General features: G+C 29.3%; 1 protein-coding gene across 3 annotated transcripts in view; it reads right to left on the reverse strand.

Moving 5' to 3' along the window:
• Positions 1–18,832, reverse strand: part of LOC136983352 (optineurin-like) — a 31,423-nt gene extending 12,591 nt beyond the window's left edge. The window contains exons 1-3 of one of the 3 annotated variants that reach the window (XM_067280057.1): positions 18,694–18,832; positions 7,888–8,153; positions 292–503 (exon numbers count right to left, since the gene is read on the reverse strand). In XM_067280057.1, coding sequence (XP_067136158.1) covers positions 292–503; positions 7,888–8,134 — 459 coding nt within the window. In that variant the 5' untranslated portion in view covers positions 8,135–8,153; positions 18,694–18,832. Of the gene's footprint in view, positions 1–291; positions 504–1,048; positions 1,180–7,887; positions 8,161–18,693 lie in introns of those variants that run through there. The other 2 variants (XM_067280058.1, XM_067280059.1) reach the window with 2 other exon arrangements.
• Positions 18,833–21,324: the final 2,492 nt, after the last annotated feature.

The raw sequence follows: 21,324 nt of genomic DNA on the forward strand, positions 1-21,324 counted from the left end.
CTCCATCCTGGTCTTTTAATTGCAAAAATGCCCCATACACAGAAATAATCATGCCAAATTTCAAAATTTTTGGTTTATTCAGTTCTGAGATATAATGCAAAATAGATAATGACACACACAAGCACATTCACACAAACACAGAATTTTGTATTTTGTTTTTACATTTTTGAGCTGAAGAAGTTATCAAAATGTTTAGAAATGCAAAAACTCGTGAAAGCCAAAATTTGACCAATTACCATACTTTTTGTATATTATGTTCTATGACAGCCAGAAAAGTAAAAATACAGTTACCTTTCCATCATTAACAGCTATTGCTAAAGCAGTTTTTAATTCTTCTATGCTGACTTTAAGATTTTCATTTTCTTGCATTACTTTTAATTTTTGTTTCTGATTATCTTCAATTATAGATTCATATTTTTCACACCTTTTAGTAAATTGTTCTTCACACATCTGAAGAGTTTGAAATTGTTGTTTTGCTTTTAAATTTGTTTTTTCCAAAGATGCTGAAATATAAAACAACAATTTTTACTAATAGTTGTTATAATGAAAAAATTTTACATAACCTGTTCATTATAAATTTATCTTTTACAATGTTACAGTTAAAAAAGCAATCATCTAGATACTTTATATTTTTTTATCAGAAGAGCACTCAAAATACTTAAGTGCACAGCTCTCCATATTAAAATGCTAAATTCATATACTAAATTTTTGTATTAATTGCTACAAGTTATGTAATTGTTAGATAAAATGTACTGAGCATTTATATTAAGTTTACAATAAATAAAGTTGAATTAAACATTACAAATATTTTTCTAAATTTATTTTCAATTTTCCTTTAATTTAAATGTCAAATAATCTATAAGTAATAATTATTTTCTATTGATTTCTCATCCAGCAGATATTTGTTATGAAAACTTTAAATAATTAATTGAAACATTAATACATTTTTATTTCAAAAAAACCACTTAAATAAATTGAGAAAATCAAATGTTTTAACAACAAACTTCAACTTTTGAAAACTAAACATAAAAAAATAAGCTTTTCTTACTAGTAAAGTTTTCCATACTTCAGTAACATGTCTAATAAAGATTAACACTCTAATCTCTATAAAAAGTCATTTATTACATTAATTGGTAAAATTTACTGTAATACAATTTTAATACAAGTAAGCTCTCTTAAAATACTTATCAAATAACATTTTACAAAGTTGCTTATAAAACTTTTAAAAAAAATTTATACATAAGCAATAACTGCATTCATTCAACTTGAACTAAAATTTTTAATATTCAGCATCAAATTTAACAACAACAGATTTTTTCGGTTAGTTTAATTAGCCATCATCAGGTTTCAATTAGCTATAAACAGATATTCAAGTGAAATCTGATGATGGCTTATTTATTACATTAACTTTTAAAAACAAATGAAAACATTTGTTCTTGTTATATTTGATGATAGATATAAAAAATATTTTAGTTTGAAAACATCTCCAAGGAAAGACAGAAGTTTTATAAAAAGTTTTATAATACTTATATTAACTTGTTTAATTTATCAAAACTTTGATTAAAAATAAAATCATTAATTAATATCAACTTATTTCCATTTAGCCAGTTATACATTTTATTGTTCATTTTAATGCTATTTAGTCCTTTTTATTAATCTAGGTATGCTTAAAAATAAAATGATTTGGTTTTCCATTGTGATGGAATATAAAAACACAGAAAGTATCAGTATATAAATTATTATTAGTGATGTAACGAATAGTAAATTCGACTTCAGCCGAATACCGAATATTCGGCTAGGAGAGTAACCGAATACCGAATATTCGGCCAGAAGCGTGGCCGAATGGCCGAATATTCGGCCAAACTATTCGGCTTGATTAACGCACGTACAAAAATTGGCGCGCAAAAATTAAGGTAAGGATTGCGCACCCTGCTCTCTATTGGCCCGCTGTCACTACGATTTTTTCTTCCAGTAGGTCTAAATTATTTAAATTAGTTAATTAAATTGTAATTATTAAAGTTAATATGAGATAGAGCCTAACGTCTACCTCTAGTATTAAATTGGTTTATAATTTATGTAATAGTAAAAGTTATAACTTATAAGTTATTTTATTTGCAATCGATCTTTTTAACTCTTTAATTAAGCAATAGAATTTTGTTTTTACTACGTATTTGTAGACTGAATAGTACCCTAAGGATATACTTTAGTGAGGAGATTTATGGTCTAGTTTCTCCCCAGTTGTGGAACAGTTCAAATATATTATTGGGGTGTTTCTATTTGTGAAGCTTTGTGATATTTTGTTGCTATTGTTTTTGTCAATATTTTTAAAATTAACATGATTTCAAATGTTATCTTTTGCATATAATGAAAAATGCTCATTCTTTGCTTTATATATAAAATAAATTATATATTAGTTACTCATCTTCTGGAAATAGATAAATAATCTTTTCTTTAAATACGATAAGTTTCAATAAAACTTTTTGTAAATCATTTTAAAATATCGTAAAAAATATTAAAATATACGCGAATACGAATATAACATAATTAACTAAACAATAACATTGATGCCCGATACATTCTAACCTACACGCCATCAATGCCATAAGATATCAGGCTAGATAAATGCTATAATATTATTTAATTACGAAATAATTTAATACTAGAGTTAGATGCTATTTCTTATTAACTTTAATAATTATAGTTTAATTTCAGCATTAATAAAAGTTACCAGAATGATTAATTTACTGTGTAATTTCTTACTCCTGTTTTTAGGTATTCGGTATTCGGCCGAATAGTGATTAAATATTCGGTATTCGGCCGAATAGTTATTTAAATATTCGGTATTCGGCCGAATAGCGAAAAATAGGCCGAATAGGCCGAATACCGGGTAGTAACCGAATATTCGTTACATCACTAATTATTGTGTGTGTCTGCATATATAGAAAACGTTCATCAGATCATTATATTCAGTTGAAAGATAATTATTATATATAAAAAATCAACATGCTGATATAAATAGTATTAAACTAATTTAATTTCTAAGCAACATTGTTTATATATACATAAATACACAGAAGATAAACTATTGTATGTTTATAACTATGTATATTTTGCTGACAATAAATTTTTAATAGCTGACCATACCTAGCCACAGATAGTCCAGCTTTTAAATATATTTTTTACTTATTTATTTACAATTTATATAATTTAACTGGTTCATTACTCAGTTTATGTAATTTTTCAAAATAGTTCAAAATTAGTTTTAAGTTTGCAAGAATACTTTGCAACTTTGAAATTTTAAAACTGGTTAATGTTCTAATTTTCATAATATGAATGAATGAATTAAATATTTTTTTATGTTTGTTGATATTTTACTGTATTTACTTACAGAAATTGTTGTTAGTTTTTGTTAAAAGAAAAATACAAAAATATGAGCAACTATCTTTAATGAATAAATAAAAAAGTTAAAAGAAAATAAAACTGAAAGAGTATCAGAAAGTACTCAGAAAACCAATAAACAGATACTAAAGCACGAGAAATACATTTAATTCAAAAAACAAACGTTTTCAGGCTAATTTATAGGCCATCTTCAGGTTGAAAATGAAATTGGAATGAACACATTCCATGAATGGAATACAAAAAATTTATATCAAAAAATTTTAAAAGGGAACAAAAAACCAACGGAACAACATAAAAAATACGTACATAGATAAATTAAGATAAAATAAAAACAACATAAATCTCTAAGCAAATTTACTAATTTTTACTGGTTAGAGTTCCTAGCAAATTTTCTAACCATGAACTTCCACACTGAGGGTAGACTTTCGGCATTCCTCGCATTCAAACAGCCTTCTTCCAGCCTACTCCTATATATTTCAATCTTCTCCGCAGTCATCGCCAATGTTGGGGAAGACAAAGGTTTGATAAGGCTGCCTCATCCCACTTCACTATAGAGCCTTGCGCCTGCGCCACTTGGGACAAAACCATTGCATTAGACTCCTTTCTGACATTTTATCAATGTTCCTTTAGCCTTAGCCCCAAACTCCTGGTGGTGATGCTGATATAGTCTTTTTTAATATCCAATTGCAAGTTTTCATAGGGAATTCTATACACCCCTGCTTTCTCTTCTCCCTTTATACTATCCTTATCATTCCTCAAGATCTTGTACAAATTTGGGGCCCTTCTTAGAACCATTCTTGATTCCTTTCAGTCAGCAACCTCTTTCATAACACTACTTATACTCTCACTGTAGGTAAATTTCATGATTCTAGTGGGAACACTCCTAAAGGTCCTTTTTTTGATGCTTGTTTCATACTTCTTAACCATTCAATTTCATTTTCGACCTGAAGATGGCTTATAAATTAGGCCGAAAACATTTGTTTTTTGAATTAAATGTATTTCGCAACAGAAAAGGTGTTATGGTATCTGTTTAAAACTGAAAGTTTTATTTTCTTTTATCTTTTGTTTAAATTTCTTTCTTTTTATCTTTTTGTTTAAAATTCTTTTATCTTTTTGTTTGAAAGAAAAGAAAATTTTATCTAAAAAAATAAAACTTTCAGTTTTATTTTCTTTATCTTTTATTGAACATAAAGTTTTTTTGAAATTCCACAGTGAAAACACTACAGCACTTTAATATAAACAATTTAAGTTCACAATATTTGTAATATTTTAAACTTAAATTCATCATGTATGTTTAAAAATATATTAAAACAAATATTTTTAAACACATACATGATGACAATTCAATTATATGTTTTATTTTAGCTATTGATTTAGTTTTGGTTGAAATGTAAAAAGTTATTTTGCACTATCATTCAATAATGTGTTTCAATACCATTATGTTGATCATCATCATCATCATCAATTAAAATTTTTATTTTGTTTTCAGAATGAAAGCTAAATGTAAATTTGAAATGAAATGAACATTTTCAAAGATTTATCGAAATTAAGTTACTTAAAAAACTTGTAATTATTTCTGAGAAGGAACAATCCACATTACAAGACATCAAATAAATTTAATTAAACAATAATACAGTGGAACCTCGGTATACAACCTTAATCCGTTCCTGATGTTTGGACTTATACCGAATAGGACGTATACCAAACCAACCTTTCCCATAAGAAGTAATGTAAAAATGATTAATCCGTTCTCATGTAAAAAAAAACTCCTCTTGATATGAAATATTAATGGGGTTATAAAATAATTGAAACACTGCTTGAGCACATTAATAAAAGAATAAATTTTATTATAGATTTTTAAAGTTATTACAGTAATAATCACAAATAATTGCTTTTGATACGCTGTCACCAACACACTGTTTTTCAGTTATCCAAAGCAAAAACAATTTCTCATCATGATCTAGTGTCTCCGATCTCTGTTTAGAAATTGATTTAACCCGTTTTGCAACATTGGCAGATTTAATAATGTCTTTATTTTTCATGATTGTCAATATCGTCATTCTCGGAATACGGTATGCAACAGCTAAATCTCGAACACGCATGCCAACTTTATATTTCTCAACAATCTCTTTTTTCAGTTCCGTTGTGATTCTAGTCATTTTTTTAGTTTTCTGTTGCTATTCATTTGCCTTTTTGCAATTCATGATTAATAAAAATAAAGTTTTACTTACAAATTAAAATCAGAAGAAATTTAACAAAGTTATAGACCATGGCACCGCAAATGTCTAGTCTGTTCTAGTACACTAATAGTGCTACTTGTTCATAGATGGTGCACAGCAGCAGCCTTAATGATTGCGAGGCTCCAGGCAGCAGATCTTTGCAAGGCCCCGGGCGGCAGATCTTTGCGAGGCCCCGGGCGGCAGATCTTTGCGAGGCCCCGGGCGGCAGATCTTTGCGAGGCCCCGGGCGGCAGATCTTTGCGAGGCCCCAGGCGGCAGATCTTTGCGAGGCCCTTGTCCTTGGTGCAAAGTATGTGAATTGAAAATAGATATTTCTAATGATTGACGAGAAATGCAAAAGTTATAAATAAGTAAATTTAGAGTGTTAAAATATTACATTAGAAGATTTGTAAAAGTTAACAGTCATAAAGACAACAAATTAGTAATGATGATAAACTAAGGTACATAAATGCATTAAAAGATATACGCAGGGATTTAAAAATGATGTTTGTGGCTTATAACTAATAGCTACGGATAAAATAAAAAGTTTTAAATATCAACTTTTTTCTACTCGAGTTGTTGCATGAGTGCCCTGCAAGAGTAAGGCCCAGGGCGATCACCCTGCTCACCACCCCCTAAGGCCACCACTGATGGTGCGTATAATTGAATTAAGTCGTATACCAAGCAAAATTTGTTTCATCTAAACAGGACGTATTCTAAAGCAGACGTATACCGAGGTACCACTGTATTTAAATCTGCTTTGATAACTGAAGTAAATTTTGTGATCAAATTGTTCTTTCTTCAAATGGCCAAGAGCAGAGAAAATGTACAGTGTCATTCAAAAATAACTTTTTCAAACAAAACAATAACTTTAAATATCTATAAACAGTGCCTTCAATTTAAAAAAACAAAAAATCAAATAATTTAAAAAGAATCTCTTCATAAAATAGTAATTCAATTTCTTTTAATATCCTATAAATTCTAGGTATATAAAAAATATTTACATTTTTTTAAACAATTATGTAATCATCTGAAATTTTAATATTTATTTAAACAAATTCAACACATATTAGTCATGTCAATGACTCTACATGAAACTATTGATAATATTTGTTTAATATAAAATGATTTTAAATATTTTACTTACAGTTGAAACTATCCAAAGAAGGCTCTTTATAAAAAAGAAATATGTCATATCATTCTGATTGTTTATATTAAAAAAAATTCAAGGAGAAAAGCCTCTTATTTGCCTTTATATAAGTTAAAAGTATTATTCATTCATTTTGTCCATCTATTTTGATCAATATTTTCTCAAAACTTATAAGATCTAGAAAAATTTTTAATTGATCACTAGTATTATGAACTATTTTCCTTCACATCAGATCAAATTTTCAATTTATAGACTTTCACCAGTACTCTGATTAAATTAGGGTACTGGTTACAATAGGTTACAATATCAATCATGAAATAATTAAAATATAAAACAATTTAAAAACAAATGACATAATTAAATGCTAACAAATTAACTTAAATTCTACTCTGGGTTAGGAAAATGTTTGTTTTGGAAGAATAAACTTCATATGCACCAGTTACAGGTTCAAGTAGGTAGAATTTATGTTATACAACCCGGTGTGCAGTTTCTGATTTATAACAATTTAACTCTACAGTTCTTGTATTTATTAATGGTATTTCTAAAACTTTTTATAAAATATTATTTCAAATGTTTCCAAAAACAAACTTATTTCATACTTGAAAAGCTATAACTATTGTTGAATTGATATATTATTGCTAAATTAGCAAATAAACATAGATATTTTTGATGATATTTTGATTAAACTATTGATAATTTAATGCTATTAATACAGGTTTGTTAATTGTAATTTTAACAAATACATAACATATGTCAAAAATTTAGTTTTAAAATTGAATTATAAGAAAAACAATGTTAAAAGTACAAATCTGAAAAATATTATTATTAGATATACCTAAAATTTGCTATAAAATTGTTAGCTTTCAATATTTCTGGCATACAAGAACATCCTTAACTCCACTGAAAAGGCAACAGAATTAATGATGATGTTTTTTATTTACCAGATTTTAGGTTTGAATATCAAGGATGTCAGTTCTTAATTAAGGATCATTGTTGTTATATCAGTAAAACAAACTATTATTATAGTTTACAGCTGGCACTGTATATATATATATGCCAATTGGTGAAGTATAAATCAAATTTGAATTATTTATATAACTAAAATAATTCCTTATTTACCTTTTAATTCTTTATTTTCTTTAAGAATTTCAGCAATCCAATTTTGTACTTCATCACTAGGTGAATCTGCCTGTAAAGATGCAGATGAAATCTGCAAATCGTTGAACTGTTCTGGTGAAAGATCATCAGGAGTAACTGAAGTAGGAAAACCCAAAACGATAAAATCTGAAGATTCATCTGTATCATCCTTGCCATTGTTCATTTCATGATTGAAAGAATTTAATGATTTTCCATGTTGTGATGTCATTTTTGATTCAGTATCCAACCTAAAATCTAAAATCAAAATATTTACTTGATTTTAATTATTTTATTAAAATATAGTGTTTCAAAATCATCAATACTAATAAAAACGATTATTTTCATTCACAAAAAAGCAAGTCATTAATATTTTTATTTATAACATTGAATTTATTCCACTAAATTTGATACATAATTGGACACTCTTTATGTTTATACATCATAATATAAGCTTACTTTATTACTGTATAAATCAGCTAGGATAGTAATATAAATCAATTCGTAAAAGATATATATAATGTAAGATTTATCCAAAGGTTACCAGATATTGCATAAATTAATTTTTGTAAGAAAGTTCTAAATATCATCATGTTTATCTGATTAATAGTCACTATTACTTAATTTAAAAATTACAAAAATGTTATTTCCAGATGATTCATTTTTTGTGAATAATACCTTTTATTACTGTTTATAAAGATATTACAAAAATAATAAAGATAAATCTTCACTACCTTTGTTATGTCTTCAAGATTTAAATTATTAGAAGTTTTAAATTAGAATTAAAATATAGTCCAGTGATTATTAATATAATGATAAATCCCTCCATAATGATAAGAAATATAGTTCTCTATGCAATTTGTATTAGATTATCACAAAAATTTTCCCGATTAAACAATACCTTCTATTATAATAAATCTCTGTTTAGAGATACATTTTTTACTATACTCATAAAATGCATAGTATTTTCCTTTCTTTACACTGATGATAATGCAGTAAATTAAATTTATATTTATTTTAATTTATTGTTTTTTTAATCAAAATGTGGTACTCTCTTAATATAGCAATTCTAGCACTAATGTTATCTACAATCAGTAGGCATAAGTGCAGACAAGAACAGATTGACAAATTTAGTTTTTTTTAAGCATTTTAGTACCTAAATTGTTTGTTAATAATACTATAATAATACATCTAATAATACTATCATGTTTTTCTGTTCTAACATTGTCTAATTTTGTTGAAATAACCCCATTGTACAGTCAGACAAAGTTAAGGAAGAAAATACTTTTAAAAACACTCACTGTAACAATAAATCTCCTCTACAATAAAATTTTCTTGTTCTACTAAATAATGCTAGAGGGATTTGACTGTATCAGCTAATATCAAAACTTTCTGTTTTGACAATTGATGTTCATATTTCTGTTTTAAGTTTTGGTTTCAATGTAAAGCAAAATTAACATGCTTTACATTGAAATCAAAACTTAAAACAGAAATATAAACATCAATCATATCATTGCTTAGTATCATTGCAATATTGATACGAAGCAAGTAACATTATAAGGTTTTATATGAAAGAAAAGGAATTTTGATAAGAGACCAATAAGTATATTTAAATATAGAATCCATTAGAATCCAATTATAAATACAAAAAATTAAGAAAATGAGACAAATTACTTGGATAACTTTAATCCTAAGTAATAAAAAAATATTTTAAACTGGTTAAACTATTAAAATTTCTTTGTGTATTGTAAGGAGAATGTAAAATGGATAATTATATAAAATTTTAATTTTAAAATAGAACCATATATTCCATATTTTAATGTAATGTTTGAACAAAATGCTTTTCTGTTTGTTAATTCATTGTAAATTCTTAGAATGTGATATTGAATTGCAGAAAATGTTTAAAGATTTCCATGAACAATATACTAGAACTTGTTTATTTTATTTTAGTTAGTGTTATTAATAGTAGGCGGTAAAGGGATCATTTAAATAAAAAATAATTAATTAAAATCATTCAAAATATCTTAAATAATTTTAGAATCAGATGAATGATTCACTTGCCCATTTTGGTAAATTTTAACCTTAAAAAAATTGTCTGTAGAGATTATAAAAATTCTTTAACCTAAAGAGTTTGGTACCAAAAGTTTATTATTGTCCAGAAGGTGATTTTGCATCTGTTGAGACACAAAGTATTGTGTTATAGACAATGATAAACACATTTGATGGAAATCTTGTGTGATTATCATTCATATGATTCTAAAATTATTTAACTAACAAAGTCAACACCCAGTAACTTGAAAAGTAGAAACATTACTCTAGAGAGTTGGGGAGTTTTCTATCACTTGCTATAAAATCCAATGGTTAATTAAATAAGTTACTTTATACAATTGAAAATATTTTAGTTTTTAAACATATTTAAAATCATATTTTTAAATTTATAAAAATTATATATAATCATTCATAATTTAATAAATTATTTTTAACCTGTATTTATTAATTTAATTTAAGTATTACATTAGTAATAATGAAATTTTAAAAACAGTTTAATGAGTTTACATATTTCATATTAGCATAAAAATTGAAAGTGATCATATCATTTCAACATAAACATTTGAAAAATTACAAAATTTTAGCTGACACATGAAATTTTACAATTTGAATGATTTATTTGAAAGATTATTTATTCTATCATCACTAAAGATAAAAGCAATATTGAAAAATTTCATTCAAGTTACAAAAATTCAATTTTTATTGAACTTCAATGAAATATTAATTACCATAATTAACTATATGTATAAATTATATACATTTTTAGAAACACACATTGTTATAGCTTATTATTCTTACAAAATTTAATTAATAAAGTATTTAAGTAATTTAATTCATCAATTAAGAAGTTAATAAAGAAATACTTATCAATCAAAAAATATAACTAAACAATAAAAAAAAGTTTCATTTTTAAGTTATTTTTAAAATTTAATAATTACACAATGATTGCTATATTATTTTACTTTTTACAAAATATGCTGATAAATAAGAAAATACAGTGATACCTCAGTTTTCGTCGATAATCCGTCCAAAAACAATCAGCGAAATCCGAAACCGACAAAAACCAAGGCAATTATTTCCATATGAATCAATGTAAATCCAATTAATTCGTTCTAGACACTCCAAAATACATACCAAAAACACATTTTATAGAGAATTAATATAGTGTTAAATACAATAAGAAATTAATATAAAAGACTAATCTAAAGGAAAGTAATGGAATTGTTTGGCTAGATGCGCAGGGTAATGTCTTGTCTTGTAGAAGCTAGTTGGACATGAGCTTCTAGCCTATATCACCCTGTGGTAAAGTGTGACGTAATTGTCATGTAATAGTAGTTGTATGAGTTTATGATGGTCGTATCACGGGGAATAATGCCTTCCGGGAAGTCTGCTTAAGGGTGACTGGCCTCTACTCAGGCATTACAGACGTGGAGAAAACCTGGAAAACTCCACATGGCCAGCCCATCTTGGCAAAGCGCAAACCCACGACCGAACTCACAGTGTTCAGGGAACAGAAACTTTGGCCAATGGTGGGCCATCATGGGGTAAAGCTCACACAACAAGAAATAACATCACACTGAACCAGAAAATGCATGGGTCGCCCTTTGTTTTCACAAAATTAGCAGTGATATCACTTGGGCACGCCGATGAACTCAGAGGCAATCGACAAAAACTGAGACATATTTTTTGTGAAAAAAAATCAACGAAAACTGGAACAGACGATAACCGAAGTCACCGAAAACCAAGGTATTACTGTACATTATTTAGGTTTTTAAATCATAGAATTTGTAAATTTGCATATTTATATTAAAATAATTAATATATTTACAAATGTAGGAAATCAAAAATATTATTAAATTCTGATTACAGAATTTTGATATCAGCTATAAATATATATTTAATTTCCTCTATTCTCTAGCATCAGGAGCGAACATTACGCTAAGATATTAGCATATGTTGTTTATTGATGCAAAAACATCCGACTCTGGCAACTTTGACTCCACAACACTGAAGTAAACACCAACATTTTTTGTCATATTTATGGGACTTCATCTGGTAAGAGAGCTTTTCAACATATTGAATAAGTTACCAAACATTCAAAACTCTTTACACTAAAATTTGTGTGCTGGAGTAAGTATGAATGGTTTTTTTTTTTTTTAAATTAAAATGATAACTATTTAATTCACACCATAACTGAATATGATGTCCTGTAATCTAGATGATGGCTAAATAATCATCCTGCAAGAAGAGCTGAAAATGTTTGACTTTCATAATTAAAAGTGTTTTCCAGCAGATTCTATGCCTTGCCTAAATTATAGTCTGATGTAGATTCACAGTTGCAGCCAATAGGCTCTGATTGTCCAGAGATGCTGAGAAATGCTCAACTTTTTTGTTATACTTTAATTGCAACAGTGCCATACCATAACTCAATTATTTTCATACAGGGTGGAGTGCTTCCTCATATCAAACCCTGTGTACAGCAATTTCTGTAACAACATTTCACCAGTAACAAAAAATAAAAATACAAGTATAGATTTTTGCACAAAGATGTATATATATATAGAAAACTATTATAGTAATGAAAGTTCATTGCCAACACATGATTTAGGATGTTCACAAAACATCATTACGAATTATAACAATGCAAATTAATACAATCACTTCTAGAGAGGTTAACAATATGACTTTACATTACTTCCTCTATCATCATATATAACATGAAGTAATAAAGCATATTTTACTTTCATTCTGCAAGAATACCAGTTTGGAGAATGCAAGAATAAATTACAAAATTTTAATTAAAGAATTTTCATACTATTTTTGTTCACTTTGATATCATATGCAACATTCACTTTAACATTTATCCAGATTTAAAAAAATGTTTTCCAGCATTGCACAAATATATGCATATGGTGCATTAGTTCCACTGCAATGTTTACAGTAAAATAAATTAATATTTCAAACAAGAAAAATGTATAATCTGCATAGTAATTCTGCAGTAATACATAAATTTTCTAAACATATGAACAAGATGCAAATTAAAAATGTCATCTTCACAAATCATATAGCAGCACATGATGCCAATGTCCTTATAAAACAGCTATCATCATGCAGTCTGCTAACTGGTAGAGCACTGCAACAATGCCTTATACTCCGTCACTAGTGTGAAATGATTATACTTTATGGGGAAACAAGATGAAATGCACAAGAAGCAGTACATAGATTTCACAAATATAACAAATCACAATTCTGAGTATAAAAACATTATCTAGAAGGAAAATAAGGAAATTTCCTTCTAGATAATCAGAGATAAGGAAATTTCCTTATTTTCCTTCTAGATTTTAAAATACTATTTACATTAATCATATCAAAACAAATTTTACATTATGTTTTTATAGGATTTAAAATACAAATTATTGTATATTTCATTTTTATCAAAGCAAAGTGTTCAAGTCTCATCGTGAATGATGATAAATACAAAGTTACAAAATTTAAGAAAAATTCTGAAGTAGACAGTACATAAAAGTGTCTTCTAACTTTGTCCCTTTGCATGCACATGAGGAAATTAACAGTTCCACAGCAGAGTTGATTTTTTATTGGAAACTACTCATCCACCTCAACATGTAAAATGTTAAAATCATCCCTCTGGCAACAGTACAATTAAAAATAATAAATACATTTGACAAAAATTGCCAGGACTGATAAGTTAAATGCACCAAGACCTATGAATAAAACAAATCACAGTTCTGAGTATAAAAACATTATCTAGAAGGAAAATAAACTCTCTACATTATGTAATTTAAACTTAAATTGTCAAACTAGGACATATCTAATATTAGGATTTATTATACTGGACTACTGGTTCTGTAAATTAAGTAAACAAAGTCAGAACAACAGTCTTTATTTATCACCTGAACACATGCATGATATCTTTCGTGTTTTGAACCTGTTGGTCCCTCATCAGCAGGTTTACCATTGATATTTTCTAAAAAAATTTCAATTTAAAATTGTTACAAAAATCATTTAAAATACATAAAAAATTCCCAACAATAAATTTAAAACTTACAATTTCTGGGTTTTTAAATACCTCCTCAAAACCGACAATATTTAATGCAAAATTCACAAATATCAATGCAAACATATTCCTGCTTTTAAAAACAATATAATTAAATTATATTAATGTAGGTTGGTTTAAACATATTCTTACATCATCAAGCTTTCACTTTCCCTTGAACATTAGTGAGGTTGAGGCCAAAGTTTTAAATGCTAAAATGTGTACGTTGGATGTTCAGCGCCGCTTTCCTGTAAGCCTAGAAGTTTGACAATGGCATGATTCCACTGACTTTCCAAACACCATTGTCAAACTTCTAAGCTTACAGGAAAGCGGCGCTAAACGTCCGACATACACATTTTCGCATTTAAAACTTCGGCCTCAACCTCACTATTGTTCTAACCCCAGTTGATTTTTCTTTTTATAATTCCTCTCTCTCCATCTATAGATGATGCTGTTCCATGATTGGTCTATTTCTCTTCCTGTTTTGTTATTTATTCTATCTTTTTGTTTAACTATATAAATGTGTTCGTACAATTGTCTTTTATATTGACAATTTAAGTTTAAATTATTAAGATAAGAACACAAAGGCATATAAATTAAATCTCTACTTACGTTTTTATATGATTTAAAATACAAATTCTTGTATACTTATAAATATATAAATACAATACATACAAATTAAATACAAATTTATAATTTAAATGCAAGTTTCAATCCATCCTTTATGACAGTAATGTTTAGCAAATACATTTTTCTAAATAAGGCCACAGTCAAAAGCTTTATTCATCATACTTAATAACATTCCTATATTGCAATCTTTTCTGACTCATCTTTTCCCTGATTTTCTGTAATGATTGGACTCTACTCATTATGGCAACCCAAAAGCAGATGAAGCAGATAAAGCAATATCCAAATCAGAGCACGGATTGCTTACTGAAACCATGAAATGAGTGCATACCATACCATTTCTAGTTATTATGCAAAAGTAATTAAAAAATAATAAAAGTTAACTCACGCCAAAGTTGCATATACTTTCTGATAATTAGCACTGAGTTCAGCGTTAACGTAGATTCTTCTTTTTTATTGCAAGCACTTTCGACGAAAAATTACGATCGTCGTCTTCAGGCGAATGTGGAAAGAAATTCTTTCCACATTCGCCTGAAGACGACGATCGTAATTTTTCGTCGAAAGTGCTTGCAATAAAAAGAAGAATCTACGTTAACGCTGAACTCAGTGCTAATTATCAGAAATAAAAGTAATTAAGTAATAAAGCAGAATAAAGCATAAATTTTGAATAAAGAAATATTAAGGAACTGTGTTAAAGTTGCTTTGTTTTTTCCTGCAGCTCAGTTGAACTCTCACATCTTGTCTTTCCACGCCTTATTGCCAACCATAGCAACTTGTCAGTTTTTTTGAAGGATGTAGTGACATAATGGCAACCTGCATCTAAATAAGCCAAAAATAGGGACCTTCCCATTTTTATATATCCACAGGAAAATACAATATACAAATCTTGTTTACCATATTTCAGTTCTTATTTATACTTTCAAATTTATAATTATTTTTTTCTATAAGTTTACATTACTTTTGTGTATCCTCTATTGGTATCATTTTTAAATATTAAAAACTTCATCTTCATACCTTATAAAGATTTAATCATTTACTTTCAGAAAAAAATTGCAGTATTTTTTGTAATTACTGTTAATATGAAAATTTGCACCTTTAATCATCCAGCAACAAATGTTTTAATAAATTAAAAATGTTTTTGATCGTTTTTAACGGTCTTCTTCAGTTACAACTCAAATTAATAAAAGAACGATAAAATGGAATACATGCAACTAAATATGAAAAATAATAAATGCACATGCGCAACTATAAATATATCGCGCACGATGCCTAATATACATATATTACAGAATAAATGAATAAAATTATATATACAAAATTACGTGGCCGCATCCCTTGTACGTTGTTATTGTTTATCTTTATAAAACGATTTCCATTTCCATTTAAAGGTGCAAATTTTCATATTAATTCTAATTCCCAGTAATTTAAAGTTGGTTTCTACATAATTACTGTTAAATACAAGTTTACATATTTGACATATTCTTGGAAGCATTTGGGAACTGTTGGTACCACTCAGTTTGAGTTCAAAGCTCCAACTTTATCTAGATGGCAAACATCCAGCATGGCAGTTCTGGAAAGAGCTTGAAGTCCTAGATCCAAATCATAACCAAGCAATAGACATATACCTTCTCAATTATGCATATTCTCCAAGAAAGAGGTATCGAAAAAAGCAATCACATACTACAATGCTTCAATCAACAATGAAAACAGCAATGTGCAATGATATAATAAATTTCTGGAAGTGCTCTACCAAGGAAATGCAGAATTTGAGTCAGTTGGCATTAAAAGCTCTATAAGTTCCTGCTAGCAGTGCACATGTGGAGAGAACTTTTTTCTATCCTTAACCATCTTCTCATGCCAAAGGCATCATCATTTACCAGGAAAATTTGGACAGTCATATTCACCTCATGTTCAACTCAGCTTATTTATTAGATTCAGACAAAGATATGCAGTAAAAATAGTGTTGAGAATCAGGTAAAACAATAAAAATGCAAAGAAACTTTGTGTGCTGAATGCAAGTGTAATTTTTTAAAAAATAAATAAATTAGGCAGAATAAAACAGAACATTTCTGTCATAAAACATAATACAGCAGAATTTTTATTTTTAAAAGCAGGTTGTGGGTTGCCTTGCTGATCATATTACTCCACAGAGAGAAAAAGTTCCTAAAGTTCATACTGTGTATACTGTCCAGTTATAGTATAAATATGTAATGTAATTTTTAAGTTAACTCAGGATGGAATAAGTCTATTACTTACAGTCAATCTGTTTGACATTAACAGTCTACCTAGCTTAATACAGTAGAGTCCCGAAAACTCGGCCTAATGTGGACCGAAGAATGGCCAAGTTTGTGAAAATGCCGGGTTATCAGGAATGGGTTAAAAAAGAATAAGTATGAGTGTTTCCTCAGAAAATACTGTACTGTACTTGTATGTATTGTTTGCTTGAGAATACAACAGAGAATAAACTGCCTAAATACCCTTAAACAAAGGAAAAGTACATACTTTATGAAAGCATAGAGCCTTTACTACATGAAAATGAAAATTAATGAATACACAGTGTCCAACAGTGATTCCCAAACTTTTTCGATCCACCGCCCCCTTGTTCCATAAAGTTATACCCAATGTCCCCTAACCCATTTTCTCTTATGGGAGAAAGGATTAGAAATATTCTTAGGAAAACTTTTCTATGAATCTCACACTTTGTGCCCTTACCGTACATTGTTCTCAACATCCGAAAACCATTAAATGCAATGTTTCCTCTTATCCGTTTAACAGAGGAAAGGGAATAACTGTCAGTGACTCCAACTTTGCATTTTGTCACCGTTCAGTACCCTGCCTCCAGCACCCCTTAGATTTACTTACCGCCCACAAGGGGATGTTATTGCCCACTTTGAGAAACGCTGGTGTACAGTAATTTATCTGATAAGAGAGACCTCAGAAAAATACTTTATGAGGCATAAAAATGAAAATTAACCAGCCAACTTTGCAAAAACTGGCTAACTGGCTACTTTTTTGTAAAGAAATCAATAATGTCCTGTTGTCTTCCACACTGCACCCTGCGTTTTGCTGCTTCATCACGAAGACAACGAAGGAACAGCAAGTCCATTACCGACGCACCTTGTTGTTCAAACTACTGAAGGGTGGTTTTGACAGCCTTTAGATACTCACTATGTGATATTTTAGGAGCTTGTACGGTGGAGTCCTCAACGTCAACATCTTCATCATTTTCCGGCATTTTTTCATTAACTGTGACAGCAGCAATAATTTCTGCATCTGACATAATGCGCCAGACACATGGTGGAAGAGTGGAAGTGTGGCCGAGTTATTCGGACTGCTGGGTTATCGAGTGCCGAGTTTTCGGGACTCTACTGTACCTTATTCCTGCAATCACAAGTCTAGAAGCAACTGGCAATATTTTTCAGTCAATCAAGCCTTTAGACTATGATTTTTGAGTTAAGATAAATTCTAGAAGGATGCAAGCAGAGAATGACAATTCTTCTCTTTCACCTTTTACCATCTGTTCTCCTGGTCTTCAATCTCATTCCCATGTTCCCACCTCTTCCACAACTACACACTATGATTGACAAGTAACTTTCTTTTGAAGAATAGTTGAAATATGTATACCATTTCCTTCAGAAAACACTAATAAAATTGCATTTCAGGAAGTAAACAACTTAGAAGATTTATCCATAATTTTAAAACTTACCACAATATTATGTAAGCTGCATTTCTCTTTTAAAAAGTTTGGCTTTTCGAATAACATATTACAGAAAATATTTGATTACCACTAAATAGAATATATAAACATATGAATCAATATTATGAAAAAAGGTTGATTTTAATCAATAGATCCACTATTTACATTTGAATGGAAGTGCATAATGTAGCATACATTAGAATATTTTTAAAAGTTTTTTTTAAGATTTTCATCCATCTATCAACATATACTGTGTATTAATAAATATAACTTGTATGCAATTTGTATGTTAGTTACTGAAGTTGTTATAAATAAATATCATTTTAGCAAAAGTGACATTAACACATCTGTGAATCAAACTCACCAATTCAAACGGATAGAAATCAAACGTTGTCTGTAACGATTTCAGTTTATGACAATTATCACACCAGAAACATTTTCGTAACAATAAATAAGGAAACGAAAACAACACACGTCTACACGAAAATTTCCCATGAGTCATATGTACTCGTACTAGTTACAAAATCAAAATTAATAATTCATGCTAATAAACATTTTATTATTATCACTAATTATGAAATTTTAATTAATCTGTATTAATTTATTTTGAATCGATATGTTTATTTATATTTAAAGTATTATTTTTTTCCTCCCGAGAGGTGGCAGAAGTCAGTAAAGACATGAGCAATGTCGCTAGAGTATAGTGCTAGGAAAAGGCGCGAAATTCGACCGCCATATTAGTTTGCTTCTCCTCGTTCCTTGATTTTCAGAGATTTTCCAATAGTTCTTCCAGCGTTTCTGACGGCTGTGCTACAGTCTTTTATCCTTTAGTCTTCGATCTTTCTTGCTGACCTTTCCTTGCCCAGGTAGGAGTTTTGTTTTTCGGGTTTTTCTCCTGGAGTGGCTTCTCCTCCGGGCCCTGGGATCAAGTTGCCACAATGAAATTCAAAACGTACTGAAGTTCGTTCAAAAAATGTACTAATTTCCTTCAAAATGTACTATTTCTATGGTTGGTTGCTTTTGATATTAATATACCATCCTACTCAATTTTTGTGCTTATTTCAAATTCGTATTCATGAATACTTGTTAAACATGAATAATTTAAAATTAAATATTCATAAAAATATTTTATGAAAATAGTTGTATGGTTTTTTGTTAAAGTTGATTATTAGTTACAGCATTAAAAGTTGATTTTTTTAAAAATATAATAGTGATGGATAAAAAGAAAAATTACAAAATAAAATATGCGTGGACAGATTCAATTTAACAAAAGTTATTTCTTTTACCAAGATTACTAAAATTGAAGTTCATAATTTAAGAATTAAATTATAGCGGTAGAAAATAATATAAAAGTGTTTATATTATTTATACTCGTACAATTTCAAAACTATTTTCTGTAATAATTCGACTCTGACTTAAAGGATATTTTGATATTATTGACGACAAAAGTTTAAAATCATTGATTTCCTTACCTGTCCATTATTTTTGTTTGACAGAGTTGAATTGTTTGGACCATATGGCGTGAAAAATTTTGTCAAGGTCATGAAAATGTGCAGACGACTGAAACTTTGACACGTGTGAAAGAGGACCACTGAGTCAAGACATTTGCAAATGCAACTATCTCTATGTTGTTGATGTCAACCGACATACACCTGTGTATGTTGTGATTGGGTAAATCAAATTAGCAAGCAGTGACACTAGTCACACTAGTGAGACTTTATTAAACTAATTTTTTTCCATTTTCTCGTTAAGGCATGAAATATTATTTTGTACCATAAATGGTACTAAAATATTATAATGTACTAAAAATCTAAGTGTACTTTTAATTTACTCGAAAAAGCAGAATGTACCCGAAAAGTACAAATGTACTAGGAATGGCAACACTGCCTGGGATGGCGTCACCCTCGTGGATACTGTCAGCAGCTGCCGCCGGAATCAATGGCGAGCTTACCCACCAAAGAATTACGTTTAATTTCTCCCTTGTATGAATTGGAGAAATTTCACTCCATCCGTCCCCTCAGACCAGCTCTATACGGTCTTCTTGGAAGGACAGGGATCTCTGTTACCTTTGGCCTGCTGATCTTCACGCAGCTCTTAAACCGCATTTTTCCCAATCAGACAGGCTTATTTATTATTATTATAATTATTATTTATTAGCACAATGTGCAGCCTGGCTCTGCATAAGCACTACCAGGTTACTAATACACATGCAATAACATGTAATTACAGAGGCTATAAGAATTAACATAAAATGAAAGAATAATACAGTAGAACATAAAGCAATAAATATATACAGACAGTGCAATGGCAAAGTACAATCAACAATAATACACATGACGAGTAGCAATGCTGCTGATACGTAGAAACAGTGCATGATATACAGTGACTACGAGTAGGAACATTACATTTATATGCATTAAGAGAATTAGCGATGACCATGATGAGATACAGAGGTGAGCTTGTAGTAAACCTGAATGATGTTAAAGTGAGAATATAGTTCTTTATTGTTGATCAGATGAAGGCAGTCACACAGCCAGTTGAGATCACTGTTCAAAATTGCACAACGGAGAAAATGCTGTTGATGACTTAGCATGAGGCAGTCAAAGATATGATGGCTGCTGTCAGGAACATCACATAATGGCAGAGGTCAGAGACTAAGGGAGAAACGATGTAAGTAACTATTAAAACGTCCATGATTGGTAAAGAACTGGGTGTTGAAGTGATTTGGGGTGAGCCAGGTTGTATTGAGAATGTCTCTGATGGATGGGAAAAAGCAGAAGGCAGTCTTGTTGTGGTTGTTGCTCCAATGTTGCTGCCAGGTGTTAAGTAGGTCCTCCCAAAGCTTTGCTGAATCAGACGGGCTGCAAGATGTCCACTACTCCTGAAGTGGTTTTCTTAAAATCAAAAACTCAGGACCATCAGGCAGCATTCCTGCCCTAGCCGGGATCCCAGTCCATGGTCGTTTGGCCTTGGACTGTGCCATTACTGCCTACCT

This window comes from Centruroides vittatus, unplaced genomic scaffold (genome assembly GCF_030686945.1).
Source record: "Centruroides vittatus isolate TY-2023 unplaced genomic scaffold, ASM3068694v2 contig_880, whole genome shotgun sequence".
NCBI lineage: Eukaryota > Metazoa > Arthropoda > Arachnida > Scorpiones > Buthidae > Centruroides > Centruroides vittatus.